This window comes from Eurosta solidaginis, chromosome 5 (genome assembly GCF_040869045.1).
Source record: "Eurosta solidaginis isolate ZX-2024a chromosome 5, ASM4086904v1, whole genome shotgun sequence".
In the NCBI taxonomy this organism is placed as follows: Eukaryota; Metazoa; Arthropoda; class Insecta; order Diptera; family Tephritidae; genus Eurosta; species Eurosta solidaginis.
The window spans coordinates 269,653,151-269,673,263 of NC_090323.1; the positions used below are offsets into that span (position 1 = coordinate 269,653,151).

Here is a 20,113-nt window from a genome sequence, read left to right on the forward strand (position 1 = left end):
ATAATGGCATTTCTTGCAGGGTTTCAATAGACTTCTTCTACATCTATACTCACACATATGTAGGTAAATGAGATACATTAAGGCCATCCAAGCAGACATGTAAGTGGAATCTTCTAGGCCGTCATTTAATATAGTATCTTAACAATGTGTAGATATAAATTTATTTGCTGTCTGTGAGGAAAATACCTAGTAGTTTCAAGTTGAAAAAAATGCTGAGACCAGCAATCAGGAAGTAGAAACTATAAAACGAAGCTCAAACGGCAAACAAAAGGCCAAAGCGAACGCGCACACAAGCCGCCGACGAGCAGCAATGAGTGACGTCGCCACTTAAATGAAATTAACTGAAAAAATATACATACATATATGTGTAGACAAACGAGTGAAGGATGATTTGAAATATTGTAAAATAAAACCTCGTAGCCCCAAGCCCCTCTTTATATGCAACCAACCAGACGACATTGTCAGTATAACAACAAGAACAACAGCAGCATAAGCAGTCTGGGGCAGCAAAGCGTGTAAAATGAGATAAAAATAAAACAAAGAAATACGGCGCACGAAGAAGAGGACAATAAATATGTACCGTTTGAATGTACATAACTACAGACTTAAATAAACATTTGTGCATAAAAAATCGTATACACATATCGAGGTATTAAAGAGTAATAAATTACCACAGAACACTGTCAGCACAGATAACGAAATAAGACGAATGGGCGGCAAAAATACCAAGAGACACAAACAACAAAATACTATGTACAATGAATGAGAAGAAAAAAGCGATTTTGATATAAACAGAAACCGAAATTAAATCAACTGAAACCGAAACTAGGCTGCAACGGCAAAAGCTGCAACAACAATCAACAAAAACACTGAAAAAGATATTGAATAACAACAAAAATCAAGCATAACACAAGGTGACTGAGATACTTAGCCATACATTTAAGCAGACAAAGAAACAGAATGAATATAAAAGCGAATGTACGGGGATATTGATTAAGAGGGGCCTATAAAAAGAATGCGACTAAGTGCTAGTGGGGAAAGGATGGAGCGAGCTAAGTATGTAACTGCTCGACAAAGTTACATATGTGTTGCAAGAAGCTCAACCAACAACTGTCGCAGTGTTGTAATTATTGTCTGCGATGCATGGGTGCTACGGATGTTCCGACTCTGGTTGCCGCTGTTTGCAGTTGCTTCTTCTACATATATTTGTACGTACGTATGCCGTCCGCTTTCTGGTTGCATTCAACTATCTATGTTGACTCGTCGCTGACATCGTCATTGATGGATTGCATATGCATGTAGTATGTACATATTTTGTTGTAGCTACGAGCAAGGTGGCGCGAGACAGGCAAGTTACAAAACGACGTTGCTACACAAAAACCTTGTAAATGCCCTCGCTTAAGCTGTGCTGTTAGTGGGAATGAGAGGCCAATAGATGCGAAGTGCAGAACAAAACAGAAAATTGTAATTTTTCTACAGTTTTACAGCACACAATCTGACATACAAACAAACATTGGTGGTTGCACTTACATACGTACAGCAACATCAGCGATAAGAAACAATAACAAGTTTTGTGGCAGAGGAAAATGCAGCGAAAAATCTAGTGGGAAGCAAGTATGGCTGTGAAGAGAGAATCAAGAAAGAAAATGTATAAAACGGAATTGAAAAAAGGGCATGGGTACTTGCAGCGCAGACGCCATTATATGAATAAATATTGTTTATTGCCGCGTTTGTATTTGTGTGCCTGTGTAGTAAAAACTACTACACATATATATTTACAACAAACAAAAGCAGAAAACCAAAACAAACCATTACATATCAGCAAAGGGCGCGAACGGAATAGCCATAGATAGAGAACAAAATTTCTATAAAAGGAAGTTCGAAGTTTTCATATTTTTTTCCATTTCATTTCCTGTCACTATATTTGAATGTGTGTTGTATAGATATGTTAGTGTGTGTGAGTGAGTAGGTCCCTTTCGCGCTCTGAGAATAACAGTTAGGGCGATTAGCCCTTAACTAACAAAATAGGAAACTGCATTAATAGGATATGCTGGAAATTTAGGTATCTACAATAACAAAACACATATGGATTTGTTATTTGGACATTGGGAGTGTGGAAAATGTCATGGAAATGCTTATCAAAAACGAGTACAGTAAACAATATACTATCATTTTAACCTTAATTTGTTACAATTTTTCGCAGTTAGAAGTCTTTTGTCTTTTATTTACATACATATGTTGAACAAAGTGAAAAATTTGCTATGCACTGTTATGGTATGAAAAACCTTTTTAAAACAGGTAGTCCCTATTCGTCCGGAAAATTCAGTACAAAAACGTCCAAATTTGTTTTATTTTTTCTAAATTTCTTTTCTGGGAGTTTTTTTTTTTTTTTCATTACAGTTTTTCTGGACGATACAATTTTTGAATTTTCTTAAAATACAAACCTTACATTCCTTACTCCCTTAATTGATTTAAAAATGTATTAAAAAGGAGTATTGTCTAAAAGAAACCCCTATGAATACATTCAGCCTAAGTACGTGAATTCTTTATTGACCGTCCAGTTTAACCTATTTTAAAAATACTAAAAGGATGAGGCTAACGATAAGTCTGTTCAGGAATTTCCTCAATAGATACATGAGATTGTGCTTGCTCCCATTTTCTTTTCATATTTTCGGATGTACCCCTTTTTTTCAAACCTCAGCGAATTGGCTTTTAAAACTATTATGCAAATCGGAAATTTTGAAATTTTTCTGTGTCAGCTTTGGCCATATGAATCTTAGCGGTTTTAGATTGGAATAATTCCTTTCATGGAGATTTTAAGCAAAATATTATGAACAAAAAATTAAACAAAAAAAAAAAAAAAAACAATAAATAGGTACTTAGACATGAGGGGTTAAACTGATGTATTTTTGAAACATTTTTTAATTAACTCTGAGCATAAAAAATAGCTTGCCATTTTGCAAGTGGTCCTTAATGTCATAAAAAACGAATTCAAACTTAAAACTGAAAAAAAGGGTACCCCGTCCTTCCTGTGTGTAAGTTTATATACAGTACGAAACAGCAACGATTTACAGAACACCAAAACAAAATTCAACGAATTGCCATTTCGGATAACTTGCAGTAGAAACTGAAGTAAGACTTTTAGCGCCTCTTAATTAAATTGTTTAGGAAACGTTTTTAGGATAACTTTCTCTTGAGTAAGGACCTTCAGGCAATTAAGAAACACTATAAATTACTGTAACAGCGCCAACAACTTAACAATACTCGAAAACTATCAACAGAGAAGAGCTAAGCCTTTAAAGACAGCTCTGCCCTGATTATAAATCGCTCATTGTAAGACCTCGAACTAAATTCGAAAATTTATAAGAAAATACCCTACCTCAAATTTCAGCAAAGAAAGAGCGCCTTTTTGAAACAAACAATGCAGGTTGTTTTATGTAAGTGTCGAGCTCTATTCCCTTATTTATGACAAATAAATAGTAAAAACGTTTATAAAGTTTTGTAATTACAAATTTGGACCGATGGAAATGTAATTTTATGGAGTTTCATAAATCTTTTGTATTTTTTGTGAATAAAGGGGATAAAATATTTTACCAATTCCTTAGTTAAGTACACATATGAATAAGTCCCTGATTAGACAATAAACGAAGTTATTTTCAAATACCTAATTTCACTTGTGCAAATAAATACAATTTATTGGTGACTTATGAACAAAAATTAGTCGTTCTAACTAATAGATAATAAGTAACTACATACGTACATACTATAAAAACCTAATTTTAACTCCACATATTTGCATAATTATATTTTCGTATAAAATCGCTAAAAAAAACTAACTAAATGAAAAACAAGTCCAAAATGAGAATTTCAATTGACACAAACGAGTGAAAGGCGGAAAAAGGTGAAAGCGAAATAAGGACTCCGTTGAACTGGGAAAAAATAAATAAACAAATATGTATTTAATTTTAAATTTAAATATATTATATAACAATAACAGATAAGTATGTATGTACATAGATAATAAGTAGATAATAAAAACAAATAACTGCAAACTTAGAAGTTGGTTTCACAAAACAGCTGAGACTAGATACCAGCGGCAGCACAAAAGCTATAAAGCAAAATTTCACAACAACCAAAATTAAATAAATCAACAAACAAAAAACTCTTACACACAGATACGCATTCGAACATGAAAACGAGAAAAAATTTGTGTGTTTTTTATGCGAATATGTACTTTTTATTTATTTTTGCGAATTTCGAATTGTATTTTTTCTTACAAAAAAATCTTATTTTAATTGTATTTTGCGAATACCAAGTGAGTGTTTAGATATTGCTTTTTGTGTTACAGTTTTTGGATGTGTGTATGTATGTAAAAATCAAGTTTTTGTAGCTATTTTTAAATATATTTGTAAATTTTTTCGCGTTTTGTTTTGACTTTAGTTAATTTTTGTTTTATTACCTATTCGCCTTCACATCAAACATGGCACAAACGAACAACATAAAATTGCAATAAACACATTACAACAACAACAACAACAACAACAAACAATACTAAATAAACAAGCAATAATAATAACAGCGGTCGCTCCAAACGCTGCGTCTGTCCAAAAGTCGATGACGACGACAATGACCTGGATTTGTATTGGATTTGTTGTCGTGGCCATTGTGTTTATTTTGTTATTGTTAAACTTGTTGTTGTTGTTACGCTTGTTTTTGTCTTTCTGCAGCATTCGTGGAATTTCTTCTATAGTCAATATTGTTTATTGGTTTTGTTACTTTCATGGTGGCCTTTCTTTGTTTCGTATTTTGTTTTGCTGTTTAAATTATCTTCCCAAAAACCGTAAATGATTAAATTGTTTCCTTTTACTCATGTTTCTAGGTATATACTCTGAAACAACTTGCATGCGTGATAAAACACACACATTCCCGTTTTAACTATCTTTGGTTTTTACATAAAAATTCGTTTTTTTGGTTGAGAGAAATTTCCATTCGTCATTCAAGAAAGAAAATCTAATTACATACGTACCTATTATTGTCGTAATCTTTAGGGGTATGTGAGTATTTATTAACGTAGCTTAGATGGATTACAATTACTTAATTTAAACAAGATACGTCAGATTTGAACATTTTATTCTATATATGTATAGGTAATGGATTAAAATGTATTTCACGCAACTCAATAGTCAAACAGTGAATTCTTGAAAGGTACTACCACACAGTTTTATGTTCTTAAAAAGGAAAAAACAAACTTGGTCTAGATATTTTGAGAAACACTTAATTTATGTAGGTTTCCGTTAGTGAGATCTGTGAGTAAAGTTGGCTTAAGTACTTAAAGTAAAATGACAAGTTTTAATAATACATATATCGAAGAAACCGATCATATTTGCAAATCTCCTTAACTGAAAAGAAATACTTTTTGTCTTTATGTATATATTTTACCAGGAAATGATACATACATATGTATGTACTTGTTCGAGGCGCTATGTTGGTAATAGAGAATATGCAAATACATTATTTAGTACAACAATTTAAATTATGGAATCAATAAAACAAATAGATTTAGCTATAATCAATTTGGACGTAGGTTAAGTAGATGGGCCCCACTGAAAACACATACAAATTGCAGAGCAAGTTCTTTTTTGAAAATATTTCAGTAGATACGGAAAGAATAAGAACAGCTTTTGCACTAATTATCTATTAAAATCAAGCAAAATCTCCACTACGCAAATCTTGATCAATCTCTATTCAGGCTTGTAATGGGAAAAAGTTAAATATGATGATAAAATAAAAATGTAAGAGCGGTGGTAAGAGTCGAATTATTTTCGGGATCGAATTTGAAACTAATCAATATTTATCATAGATTGCGGCATTTTTGTTTTAATGTTCAAAATAAGCACTTCCTCTTTATTTTAATTTGCAGATATTCTAAGATAGGTATTGCAAGTTGTTTTAATAGATAGCAGTAAAAATTTAATGTGAAGTGTCTCAACCTATCTGTTAGCATCGGAAATTCTCAGCTGGTTTTATCAGAATGCTTTGTTTTTCTTCTACCTGCATGTTTTATATAAAACCAATGAACCAAGGACTATAAACTTCGTTCAATAAATTATATTAAAAAATTTACACTTATAATTAAGTTTTCGACCTTTTCCGAAATTTCGATTCTAAATTCAGTAAGTAGGTCCCATTTTGACTGAAGACTTTAGTTAAGTTATTTTTTTTTTAAATAAAATTCATAACGGCCCCTGGAATTTGCAAAATAAAGTTGAAGAACTTTATTTTTCGAAATTGCATCACTGACTTATCCAACTGCACTCGTGAAACACAACCAAATACCTAATTTAAACATTGCGATTAAATATGCAGGTAGAAATTTCTAGTAACTCCATTAACTTAAGTCACTTCTTAACTCGGAGCATTCACACAAAACTTTTCTGTTAAAGAAATTTATACCAAATTTATGTCAATATTTAATTACCTTGATAAATTTCAAGCGCCGTACAACAAAATTGTTGATTTTATTTGACCAGCTTTTACATTTCATTTTTAAATTAAACAAATTAAAAATCAAAACGAATTATTTTCTCAGCTGGAATTTTCACCGCCATTTCCAAGAATCTTCCACTTTTTTGCTGACGTTGAGTTTTCAATATGCAAAAACACTTCAAAACTCTTTACTTATTTATTAAAGTGATGATAAATTATTTATAAAATTTAAATAAGTTTTTTTTTTTTTTGTAATAAATCAGTACTTTTGGCTTAACTCAAAAAACGGCAAAATTATTTTTTTTGTTTTTCTGCACTTAAATTCATCAATTATTTAGAAAGCAACTCAAAAATTTCTTCAACTTTTGTGCTTCACATAAATTATTTATTAATTTTGACTGTACAAATTTCCATTCAATTAGTTTTGTGTTTGCGCCTTTTTTTCGCTCTAACTTAATACACTTGACTTGTAGTTTTCTTGTAAATAATAAAGACTTGAATTGTACTAAAGTTGTTGGTTCGCTTTATTTATAATACTGAATACTGCTTCAAAAAATTTCCATTTGTTTATTCACGAAAAAGTTTGCTTATTTCTTTAGTCTGAATGCAATTTTTTTATTTTACATGCGTATTCACTTTATTTTCATTTCTTATACAATAATTTGGCGCCTCCAGTTTTACTAGACGCTTTTCATTCACAAGTCCGTCTTATTTTCAAAGCACCCAAACCGAACAAAGTTTCAAAATAAACTGTCGTTAATGTTGCGCTGGCAGTACATTCGCTGTGGTGTTTCACATATTCCGCGCGTTCCATGTCAATTCTCGAATGCGAATGATAAGAACAATTTGAAATCAAAACAAATTCATTTTTCCCCTTTTCGTGGAACGTAGAGCGCAGTCGACGTCGATGAAAATACAAAACAAACAATTCATGCTGCTCTCAACAGTTCGACCGAAGTTCGTGCGTTTGCTAAACTCTCTTTTTCATTGTTTTTGATATTATTGCTTTTTCACTTGTTTACGTTTATTTGTTTGTTTAGAATGCAGCTAAATAAATTATTTATTACGTGCGTATGATCGTATGTATGTGTGCATGTTGCCCGCAGCAATAAGAAAGGAATTTCAATTATGTTGGTGTCACATAAGCAGTTTTTCATATAGATGAGTTTAACCCAAGCTTATGCATTATGAGTAGATTGCACACATTTTTATGGATAATGGTAGAATGAGCGCGACACTGGCGCCATCTGATATTGAAAAGTAGCCAACTCCCCAATTTTGTTCCAAGCAAATCATAAGAAGAAGAATTTGACATTTGCTTTGGCTAAGGGTGTTGGCACACTTTGCAAGTGAAAGTATTTTCCCACTGGTTGGTAAATTTTCTAACAATTTTCACAATTAAAAACTGCAATACAACAATCGAATATGACACAAAATATGTTAGCAAGTATTTTTGTTGTATAGGGAGAATGTTTATACTAGTGTTTCGCGAAATTTTGTATGTGAATGGGCAAGGCGTACTAAACTTCAATTGCCACGTCTGAAGTTCCTTCATATTTACAAACGCAACATCTTGGTTGATTGTGGCGATGTGATTGGAATGCATAAGCTTGTGTTAAACGCATCTATATGAAAAATGTCATTGTGCCAACGCCTTTAGGGAATGAGTTCGAAGGATCGCATTGTTACTTCGATTGTAACAGATAGATTGCATTATTAAGACAAGATCTAGCTTAATTTTTCTAAGATTTTCCATGTTCCGAATGTTGCTAAATTGACATTCCGCGACAATCTTCAGAAGGTTTTGCTAAAATACGTTGAGTAACACCATCAGTTCCATAGGTATTAGAAAACACAACTGCGAACCGTTCGAAATCGAACGAGCCTTTTTACAAGACAACTTCCTATTGTGCGGTTTCTTAAACCTTATGCTGAAGAAGATAGTTCTAGTAGTAGATCTAAACTGGGGTAGGCACGGTTGAACTGGTGAATAAGGTTCTCACTTAGACTGAGTGTGCCCATTGTATTACCAGAACTTGGTTGACGACCGAATGGCACCTTCATATGGAAATCCAAGTTTTATACGATGATCAAAATCAACCTAAATCAAATAAAATTTTTCAAGTGGAATTCGCCGATTTTCGGGCTTCTAGATATTTTCCTGGCGGCTGGCGGCTTGCGTTTGATAAAAATAAGAGATGCGGAAGAGGGTGAGACAGATAAGCAGGGCTGCTCAAACATTTTTGTATTGAAGTGCTAATACTAACACAACTCACAACTACAAAAATTGTAAGTGCACTGAGAACAACTAAAATATTATTTTTAAATGGAATTATTTTTTTGTAAATAATATTGTGATACAGTTCAAGTAATTTTATGTATGTATAGATCTACATATAATAATACAACAAGCATAGAATATGTATTAAGTTAAATGGAATAAACGCAGTAACAAGTTCATAATGTGTATACTTGTAACGATAAGTTTAAAATGTTTAAGTGGTTGGCAGTATCTGCTAAAAATGCTAAATCAAACTTAAAATTTTTTGAAGATATAGCTTCTATTAAGTCCGTGTCTTTTAAATTTAATATAACGAATTCTAGTATTTCATTTTTTAATTCAAAAAATCGTTTTAAGCATTTTCCTCTGCTCAGCCACCTTACTTGTGTAAACATTACCAAATCACCATATTGACATTTGGCATTCGTCTAGAAATTTCTTAAAATTTCTAGTGTAAGTGGGTTATGACCTCTTTATGACCTTTTTTAAAATTTGTAGTACTACATCCACAGTTTTAGTGGCATGCTGTCATTGAGCGCATAAGTTTTCTTGGTGGATTATACAGTAATATGCAGGTATTTCTATTCCCCTTTTGATTAGCTGACCAACAAGACCATTATTGTTACCAACCATGGCTGGTGCTCCCTCTGTACATATAGCAGATAGTTTTGTCAAAGCAAGATTCTCATTGAACTTTTTATAAATAGCGTTGAATATATCTATTCCTCTGGTATTTTCAAAAGTGGCATGATACCAAATATCTCCTCGCTAATTTCAAAATCATCATCAATAATGCGTATTCCTAAGCATATATAAGTGAGATGTTAGTAAATATATACTAGCTGTGTGAAATTTTCTGAAGTATATCAGATTTTTTCGATGGTGATTTTTTTTTGTGGTTTAAAACACACATTTTTGCCAAACTTTCACTGAAAAGTATTTTTTTTCACCCGTGATAGCATTATATTATGCTTTAAGACTACGTACCTATCAAAAGCTGGCTAGTATCTGCTATGTCACAAGACTTATGAACTGCAATTGAAAAATATCTGCATGCATCCAGTTTCCCTCTCAATTTATTATTTAAATGTTGGTGTAAATTTTCAATTCGACGTGTTACCGTTTATCGGGATAATTTTACCCTGTTTATTTTGCTTGCCATTGCCCTTCCACTTACTCCAAAACATGAAAGCATCTCCTGGCATATTTATTTTATTAAAGGTCCATCGGAAAAGGGCTTCAAACTTACGTAAGCTTGTCGTGTATGACGCTTTCAATGTGCACATATCATAATTATCTTTGGTGTATAAAATTCTAACATGATTTGGAGGACCTTCGTCTTCAATCACATCAAGTATTCTTCTCGCATCATACTCAAGAAACTCTTCTTTTAAGATTTTTATCTTTTCAAGCCTTTCTTCATCCCCTTTGACCATTTCAAAAAAGTTTTGGTGACACGTGAAGAAATGTCGTTTCAACTGGTATTTCGAATTTTCTTTCATAGTTACAAAGCACAACATATCTACATTGTGCTTCGCACTCAAAATTTTCGCAAAAAAGGAACTCATGCTCCCATTCTTTATTAAAGGACATTTCTATATATGAAATATGAAAACTTTTTGGTATACAATTTTTTTCGAAGTAAATTTGATTTTGTAAATTTTTATATCATATCCATGATTCAATCAGAAGAGGTTTACTCGACAGACGAATTTTTTGACAATTGCAGCCATTTTGCTCCCAAATCGAATTGACATCCGTTAACAGTGTTGTTTCTTTGCAATTTTTCGAAAAATATTAGTAGTAGAAATAGGAAGCAATCAGTTTACAAATCCCCGATAAGTACTAAAGTGCATAATTCCTTAGAACATTTATTTTAATTTTATGATGAATTTATTAACTATGCCATGATCTATTAGTGTGGCTGAACATAGGTAATTTTTTGAAAAGTACGGACATCAAGGAATCGTGCACTTTCGTAAACCTATGAACAGACGAAGCCTAAACCACTTCAAAATTCACCGTTCAACGTCAAAAACTCGACTAGTAAATCGATTTACGTAAAAATGCAATTAGTAAATATCGGAGATGCCATAACGAAATGTACTCATTGAGCATGTTAACTTATTCATTCCGTACGTTCGGAAAATTCGTCACCATTTAAGAATTTGGGGAATCGGTTTATATTTGGAATATTATGTAGTATATACTTATTTGATATATTCGGACTTCGTGAGGTAGTATGAAACGAACGTGTTCCGAATATTCTAAATTAACGGAAGACTTCCATGAATACTCAACGTAAAGGAGCTTTCCGAAATTTCAGAGTAAAAAGGTGAATACTCCCTGTGTAGCAGGACCGCATAAAAGCTGAACTCTTCTGTCAAAGTCAAGACCGGAATATGAAGTTCTAAGACAATAAGCCATTTTCTTTTATATTTTTTTTTGGCAGCCCATGTCGGCTGCCTTTTAAATATAGTCCTATCGCAAAACATTTTTAAAAAACTTCCCATTTCATGATTTGTCACAAAAACGCCCTATTTTAGTATTAGATTGAAGAACGCCTCAGAATGATTTTCATTAACTCCCCCTTATGTTAAAATGCATTGAACTTATGCTCATATAGGGAGTTTTTGAAACAAATTGTGATAGTGTATTTTTGAATAAAATTCTAAACCAACATAGCTCTTTATAAATTCTTGAAATATTTAGTAGAAAATTAATTATTTCCTCCAAAACCTGTTGCCATTTACAAATTTTTTATCACTACTAATATACTACTAAAGGTACTTTTGTACTACAATTTTCGCTAAAGGGGATTGAATTATTACCCGTTTTTCTTACTTCGTAAAAGCAACCCGTCCAGATTTTTCAATTTGGGAGTGTCAAAGTTCTGCCGTCATTGAAGAACAAACCTCTAGTAATTGAATCATGTATCATATCCAAGTGCTCGTTCATCATATGAAATTGTTTTTGCTTTGCCCTTACATATGAAAATCAAAAACTTCCATAAGAATTTTATTTATATGCGAGGACATATGGGAGTGTTTTGAAATTTTTTTTATATTCAAAGTGTGAATTTGTATATGTGCCTATGATTCAGGGCAAAACAAAAATAAAAGTGCTACAAGTGTATAGGGGTTGAACAGCCCTGCAGATAAGATCCAGGTGATAAAGTAGAGAAAGTCAGAACAATGTACCAGTCGGGTTCGATTATTTTATTTATAATCAAAAAACTTCCTTTTTGCATCAGCCAAAAATGAAGGATCACCTCTCAGGAGTTCCGCATTTCTCATGCAGGGGTTTTCAGTTTGGTCGTTAAAACAAACTTCTGGTAACACTACGGACTCAATCAGTCTATGTGAGGTCCTCATGGACCGACCAGTTCAACCTAACCTAACCTCAAGCAGAGAGTTAGCGCCACTGTTGGCAGCCATAATTTCGAAATAGTGAAAGACTTTGTTTATTTGGTAACCAGCATTAACATAAATAACAACATCAGCTTTGTAATCCAGCGAAAAACCGCTCTTGCAAACAAATGCTAATTTGGGCTGGAGGTAGGCAATTGAGAGGTAAAGTCCTCTCTACAAATCACGTATCGTACCCGTCCTGCTATGTGGTGCAGAGGCCTGACGAAAATTCCATCTGCAAATTCCCCCTAGTGGTAACCTCTCCTTTCCTCTGACCAGAAGCCTCTACAGCTCACAGTGTAGGCAGCCAGATATTATTGAATTTCCACAAATACCCGCAGAAATATTTCCGAGACATTTTCTCTGGAACACTCCATGATCGAAAATGGGATAGTCTTCTTTCGCCACCGTCCATGATCTTGAGCAACAAATCAAAGCAGATACTGTAGGAGACTTATAGAGTGTTATCTTCATGCGTTGTGAGAGGATTTTACTTTTGCCTACCTGCCTACTCATTTCAAAGTAGCACCAGCTGCCAGAAGTGATTCTAACTCTCATTATGTTGTAATATCAGCAATTTGGATCGCAGCTACAACTAAAGTGCGAATTTGCGGTGAGCGACGCTGTTTCCGTAAACCATAGATCATGATTATTGCCATAATACTAACATTTTGTGAAGATCGCTGTATTTTTCAAATGGTATACCTAAACTCAACCTGTTTTAAAAAGCACGGTGATGATTCCATTCACGTTCATAAGCGTGAATGTGAATATTTGTTTTTGTTTTGCTGTGTTAAGCGTTCGAGTTTATAATAAACTCGTTTGACGCGACAGTCACTAGTTGTTAAATAATAAATGCTAATTTTGAAATGTTTGAAAATTTAAATCATTTTCTTACATTTTAATCACTGAATGCTAAACGGCTAATACTAAAGCTGCGCCTGTGGCTAATAAACGTCGGACTAAAACCTGTTGCAGCTGCTTCAACTTGCTCGACCAAAACTTTTGATAAATACAAAATTAACATTTCGATTGTGAGACATAATGTCGCCTTATATTAAAATCATGTTTCGACAACGCTCATTGAATGAATAAATTCCAATGTTACGATGGCGACTTGAGGTCTATGGAAGGAAAGTGGCACGTTTTGATAATTACTTTGGGGTTTGAGACGTAAACAAAAAAGCACGGGGAGCAGGAAAGATAAAAATAATTATAGAGAAAGAAGATACATTGGTGTATAAAGATAATGAAGATACAGCGAGAGATGAAGATAAACTTGAGGATAGAAGAAAATATAAGAGTTAAGACAAAGGTAAATGCAAAATGACAATTAAAAAATAAATAAATAAAAATAACGACAGTGGAGATAAAGCTAAAAAATAAACATAATCATAAACATAAACATAATCATCACTTCAGGCAACCCGGCTGCGAAACAGCACTACCAGATATCACGATGACATCTGAAATATCTCTGGAGCCAAACGAGAGTGGAAAGTGCTAGAAGGCTTTACTGGCAGCCATCATCAGTACATCTCCTTTCTAGTAGGGCATCTAAAAGAGCCCAGAGTGGAAAGAATTAAAACACGGCGAGTATGCGCAAGGGGGGCCAACCGCATGGGACAAGCTGATGTCGAAGCAAAGTCACACAAAAATGAGATAAACAAATTTAAGACTGCTAAAGTGAACAAGAAAAAGAGGATATGAGGGGAGATTCGAAAAGATGTCAACGGGAACCCATGGGGACGTGATAACAAAATAGTACTCAAAAAGATGTTGGTCAGAACGCCGACACCGGAGTTAGATACAGCCATGATGGAAAACATGGTAAAGGTCCAAATCCAAGCGAGTTTTCCCCCTTACAACCATTGTCGTAATAAATGCTTCCAACAGAGTTAGCAAAGCAGCGTTTTCAATGAAAGTCGTTAGACAAGAAAGCAGGGAAGAAATCTTAAGGCTGTGGAAAGAACGCTGGAAAATGATAAACGAGACAGATGAACTAACCACAGATTTTAATATTAACGAAATGCTTCCCGAATTTCCAACAATACCTTTAGAGAACAAAAAAGGCAGAAGATCCTAAGTGAGTTTTCGGGTAGCCAGAACCGACAAATCTTTTAGCAAAGAGTCAGCCAAGCAATGTCGATACTGTTACACTTAAAATTCTGAGCGGTCAAGAAGAGTGGCGACAAATCAACAAGTTAATTAAAACCACACTCCGCAGGAACAATAGAATGCTTTTTAAAAACGAGAAATATGGAGCGCCACAAAGCAGTAATAAGAAGCGGGTTACCTTTTTAGTCCACCTACACTGTTTTGCTGAGATTGATTTGGCATTTCTAATACCAATCATAAAAAAAAGAAAAAGCTTAAATGTACGTCAATACAACAACTTAATGGGACTTTCTTTCGGTTGGTTAAAACTTGTAGGTATAACTGCAATAAATAAACTTCTAAAGATGTGCAACATAATAAGCAAAAGCATGAAAAATCTTTTATACTAAATAAATAAAAGAAGTTTCATTCTCAAATCCAAAAAATTACAACGTTATATCTGGATTTGTATGGTATTACCAAAATGGTATTACATTCTAGAATAAGTAATTCAAACATATTGTGACGAATATTAGTATCACTAAGCGATACTACCATGGACCGCAGAGGGTTAGGGGGTCAGAGTATTCCCGCGGTAGGTATGCCTGTCGTAAGAGGCGACTAAAATACCAGATTCAAGGGGCTGTGTAGAGCAACCTTTCAGGTTGCCAGCGCAATATATAGCTTTTCCACACCCAATTGTCAACCTCACCTATCCGCGGCGAATCCTGTTTCACTAACAGACGAGGCTCTGGCGACGCCAAGCTCCTCATGGGGAGGGAGGGGATGGCCTGAAGGTTTAATGTGGTCACATAAATCGTTCCCGAGATGGTCGGGCTAGCACCTTAATGGTGCTGTGGTACCGGAGCGTACCGGATCTGTATCCGGCAAAGGATAACACTCCCCAAAGCCTTCGGGGAGCAACCTTATCGCTACAACAACAAGAACCATCACTAAGCCGATACTAAGCAGTATGTACGTAAAGAAATTAATCATCATCTACACACATACATACAATGCAACGGAGAGATACTCATAAACACAGCCGAAGTAGTACTCACATATACACACGCATATACCTATGCGAGGGACTATAAACTACCAATATACACGCATATGCCTATGCGAGAGGCTATAAACTACAAATACATGTATATATATGAATGGTAACCAAGCATAAATTTCGAGAAGTTACTAGACCTTAGGAGAAATGGGTGGACGAGACAACAGAGAGTATAAAAGCAACGAAAGCTGAGTAGTCAGTAATCAGTTTGATTTAAGCACGCTATTGGTTGTGAAGTATAGGTGTTATTGTGAAGTACTATCAAAGTAGTCCAATAAAGACCATTTTGCAATACAGAATATTGGAGTTATTTATTCAAAAGTTTAGCAATTAGCAGAAAGTTTGGAATAAGCGGAATTTCACTAAATTAGTTACAATATGTACATACACATACATACACTTAATTTATTACTTATTATTTCCCGCTAAAAAATTTGTAAAATGTTCTTTATTTTTGTAATTGGTATACATGTGACAAATTCTTCATGCCAGAATCGGGTTATCGCTTTCTGGAAGCGGGCGAAAATCTCATCTAATAAGATTTCTGCGCTCTTGTACTTAAGGCGGCAAATGAAAACACCCGTGCCAAAAATAATTTGCTATGTTTGATCAGTTCAAGACCAAAGTTAAATCAAACACTATGTTTATTTATTCTAATTAATTTTATTCGTAAATATTTCGACATCAATCTGAAATTAAGATTAGAAAACATAAGCAAATAATTAAAATTAGATTCAGGTAAATATTGCGAAAATTACAGTGTAAACAATTTAAAATAGCGCAAAATTTAAATTGTTTATATCTTCATGTTACTATGCAAAAATCTTCTTAATTTACTTTTTGTTTGTCTATCTTATCAGTCGATCAAACATAATGACACGAGTTAGGGCCAGTTCACATTCCCAACGAATTTCAAGCTATGCCCAGCGAAGCATTAGCGTGGGGTGGCTGCTCATTAGATAATTCGACCCACCGTTGAGAATAGGGACGGAATGATATACATATACATATGTACAGAATGCCAATTTTCAGATTCGGTTTAAAGGCCACATATGAATCTTATCGATCTCTGTCGTTCGTTCTTTTCAGCATACACTCTTAAAATTTGAGGAACGAATATCGCCAGCGAAAAATCATTTCTTCGTCGTTATAATGAGCATGATAACTGAATATTCAGGTGTTCTCATCCCATGTGTGTTGAAAAGATTAACATAACTTTGTAATCTCAACAGAATACAGAACAAATTTTGCAAAAAAAAAAAATTTAGCACATCTTAAAGGGCCAATTGGAAGGAGTAGGGTCTGCGAAATACTGTGCTGATCCGGAAATAAACAGAACCTACAGGCTGCCGGATTACTGTAGCGTTTTGCAAGCGGAAATAGTAGCCGTAACCAAAGCAATAGAAACCCTGGAAGAAAATATCCCAAGCAATATTGGCAAGCAGAGCTGATGAAAAAGTGAGATTATGTGACTTTACCTTTATTATTGCAATATGATGATGAGCGATTTCAGTGAACACAACATTTATTGATGCGTTGCAAACAAGTTTCCGTTAGTTGAGTGATCGAAATAGTATTTTATGAACGGCAAGTTGAACTTTAATTTAAAATTATAAGGAATAGTACTCTTAAATTATTTTTTAAATATTAAAAGAAAAAATTATATTCATAAAAAACACTTCAAACTCTCACATTGCTGATCAAAAGCCATTGACTAAATGTAGCATAAAAACTTTCCACTTAATAATTTGACATAAAATCCAGAAACTTTTGTTTACTTTCTTGTCATGACGATTACTTCAGATTGATGTCGAAATATTGACAAAATTTTTCGAATGCAAGAGGTAAATATTTTGTTTTATTTAATTTTGTGGTAGTTAACTTCAAATATGACTAAATTTTGCAAACTTTTTGTTATTAGAATCTCAAGGGAGTTCACATACAACGAATTCTTACTAGATGAGTTTTCCTAAGCTTCCGAAATCAATAACTCTATTTTGCTTTACTATACAGCAGCGAACAGAAAAATCGTATTTCCTGTATTTTCGATATTTTAAGAAACAACTTTTAACATTTTGTAGCTGAAATTATGCAAAAAAATTTAACCAAAGTTTCAAAATTCTTATTCGGTCGGAGCTCTATGAATGTTTCTTAGTAAACAGTTTTGTAGCCATTTCAATTATAGACTATCAAAGAACAAGTTTCGCGTTGATTTTTGACAGTGTTCTTTCCCACACAAAAAGATGACCATTTTTTTCTATATGAAAGGAATTTTGAAACACCCTTCCGAAAAAAATGCATACCTATATAATTTCAGGGAACTCTTATTAAAAAGTTCAAGTTCTCATGACAGTTTTTCGAATTTTGAAACTTTTTCGAAATCTTTCTTAAGACAAGTTTGCATGGTGTCAGTTGTCAAATACATAAAAGTGCTCTTTTAAAATATCGAAAATGAAAAAAGAAGAATTTAATAGATGAAATTTGAAAAAAAATGTCACTTCTATTTTTCTGTTCGCAGCTGTACACACCAAATCGAAACCAATATGAAATAACATTACATAATAAGATTTGTTAATAAAGCACAACATTACAAAGCAAAATTTTGATAAACATGAATATTTTATTTTTTAAGTTAAGAAACTACGTGAAGTAAACTCTTTTTTCTTTATTTCACTGCACATAATTTCTAAGCGCCGTTTTCTCCATCCTCGATTAACTCTAAATGACACTTTATTTGACAAATCGCCGAACGGTTTTGGCAGATGGTGAAAACGGCCCTTAAAATACTTCGATACTTTAAGAGAGTGTGGGTACTCACCTTCTCTGCAACGCGGCTCAATTTCTTGCCCATAAAATATTCACGTAAAATTGCAAACATAGACGCGGTTAACTGTACTGCTTACTAATAAATTTTGGCTTTTCTAATTTCGCCCAATTTGATTTCTATCCTTTTTAAAATAATAGCCGCTTTGAAGTTTTTACTGTATTTAGCTTTGAGGAAGATTATCACTGAATTTTGTGCGAAGTTTAAAAATCATTATCTTCACTATAAGCGCTAGATACACATTTCAATACAAATTTTAATACATTTTTTTATACGCATTTACAATTTTTTTGGCGCGAGCTTGAGATAAATAAAATTGCGCGTTAATTAAATATTCAATATTTTCATTTGTAATAAAAAAAAAACTACGCTTTTCCCGCCAACTACCCGAACCAACAATTTGAAAAATTTACTACTACGCATATTAAAGGTTTTGATAAAGTTTTTAAATGCAACGTGAGTGATTGGATGAACTTGCTGCTGGCAGGAAATCAGCTGAAAAAGAAGGCAATCAATTTATCACTTGATTTCAAATCTACAGAGGACCATAATTTTTCATAACTGGAATACATAGAATATTGCACCAAATGCTTTGAATAATTATATATTGGAAAATAAAACATGCACAGCGGCGAACAGAAAAATTTGTTCAAATTTCTCCAATTATTTTCCTCTTTTTTATTTTTGATGTTTTTTAAGAAAAAACTTTTGGTAGTTTTGTAATATGCAAATCAATTTTATAAATGTTTTCGAAAATTCCAGAAAATTTTACGATAATTTCGAACTTTTCATTTGGAGTATGCAGTTTTGTAACCCAATCCATTTTAGTCTAACAAAGTACGAGCTATAAGTCTCTCAAAGTACGCATTAGTTTTTGACAACTTTTTTCCGAAGGGTTTCACACTTTGTAGGGAGGAAAATCTAAAACAGCCTTCGGGGAAAAAAATTGTCAAAAATCAATGCGAATTTTGAGAGACTTATTACTACTACTTTGTTTGAAAAGGTTACAAAACTGCATACTCAAAAAACTCTACTAAGAGAAATCTAAATAAAAAGTTCGAAGTCTTCGAAAATTTTCTCCTATATCCAAAATTTTTCTAAAATGTTTTTCGGACTGATTTGCTTAGTTTTAAATTTAAAATTTATGGGACCTGAAGAATGTATTTGACGAAATTTGATAAAAACTGCCGATTCCACCTTTTTTTTTGTTCGCTACTGTATACGCATTAGACTGGTTTGATCTCAATACGAACTAAAAAATTGCGAAAGATCGCCCCTAAATTAAAATTTTCTGAGCATTTGTAGAAAAATTTTTACTTGATCTTTGTGCAACACCGCTTTAACTGTCTCCAACCAGGACCCGAAATTTATGTATGATGTTTTGACTTGGTATTACCACAATCGGAATCGGCATAAAACATGTGAGTCCCGTACCGCCAATCTGTAGGAAAAATTAAAAAGGACGCAAATTGGAAGAAAACCTCAGCCAAAAATCTCTTCGGAGGTTATAGCGCCTTGCGCTTATTTATTTATTACAATCTTTGAAGGATTGAATTTGAAAAAATCGTTTATTTGAATGTCAAGAACTACCCTAATGTGCTCATTTTATTCATTAGAAAGCGAAGTAATCAACGAGCTCTCCACCAGTTGCAGGTCAAATACTCCAGAGCGCTGACAGTTGAATTGCGAAACATCTCACATCCGGAAAGGTCTGCATTATCACACAATTTCATCTACTTCGCGAATTGCGAATGTTAGGACATACAAGCGAAGACAAAGATAGGGAGCAGTCTCTTTAACTTCTTTATATACCCGCGAAGTTAAGAAAGGATACGAGCAATTGCTCATTTAGAAGATAATATCCAATCATTAGGTTGTAGGGGCAAGGTTGTAGATGAAACTGATAATATTCTACTAAGTACACGTTCAAAATATATGTTCCAAATTTTGTT

At 33.5% G+C, this 20,113-nt stretch overlaps 1 protein-coding gene across 2 annotated transcripts in view; it reads right to left on the minus strand.

Moving 5' to 3' along the window:
- Positions 1 to 18,377, minus strand: part of Pdk1 (Phosphoinositide-dependent kinase 1) — an 84,967-nt gene extending 66,590 nt beyond the window's left edge. The window contains exon 1 of one of the 2 annotated variants that reach the window (XM_067790480.1): positions 18,156 to 18,377. In XM_067790480.1, the coding sequence (XP_067646581.1) occupies positions 18,156 to 18,215 (60 nt within the window). In that variant the 5' untranslated portion in view covers positions 18,216 to 18,377. Of the gene's footprint in view, positions 1 to 6,478; positions 7,236 to 18,155 lie in introns of those variants that run through there. The other variant, XM_067790479.1, reaches the window with a different exon arrangement.
- Between the last annotated feature and the right edge of the window lie 1,736 nt (positions 18,378 to 20,113).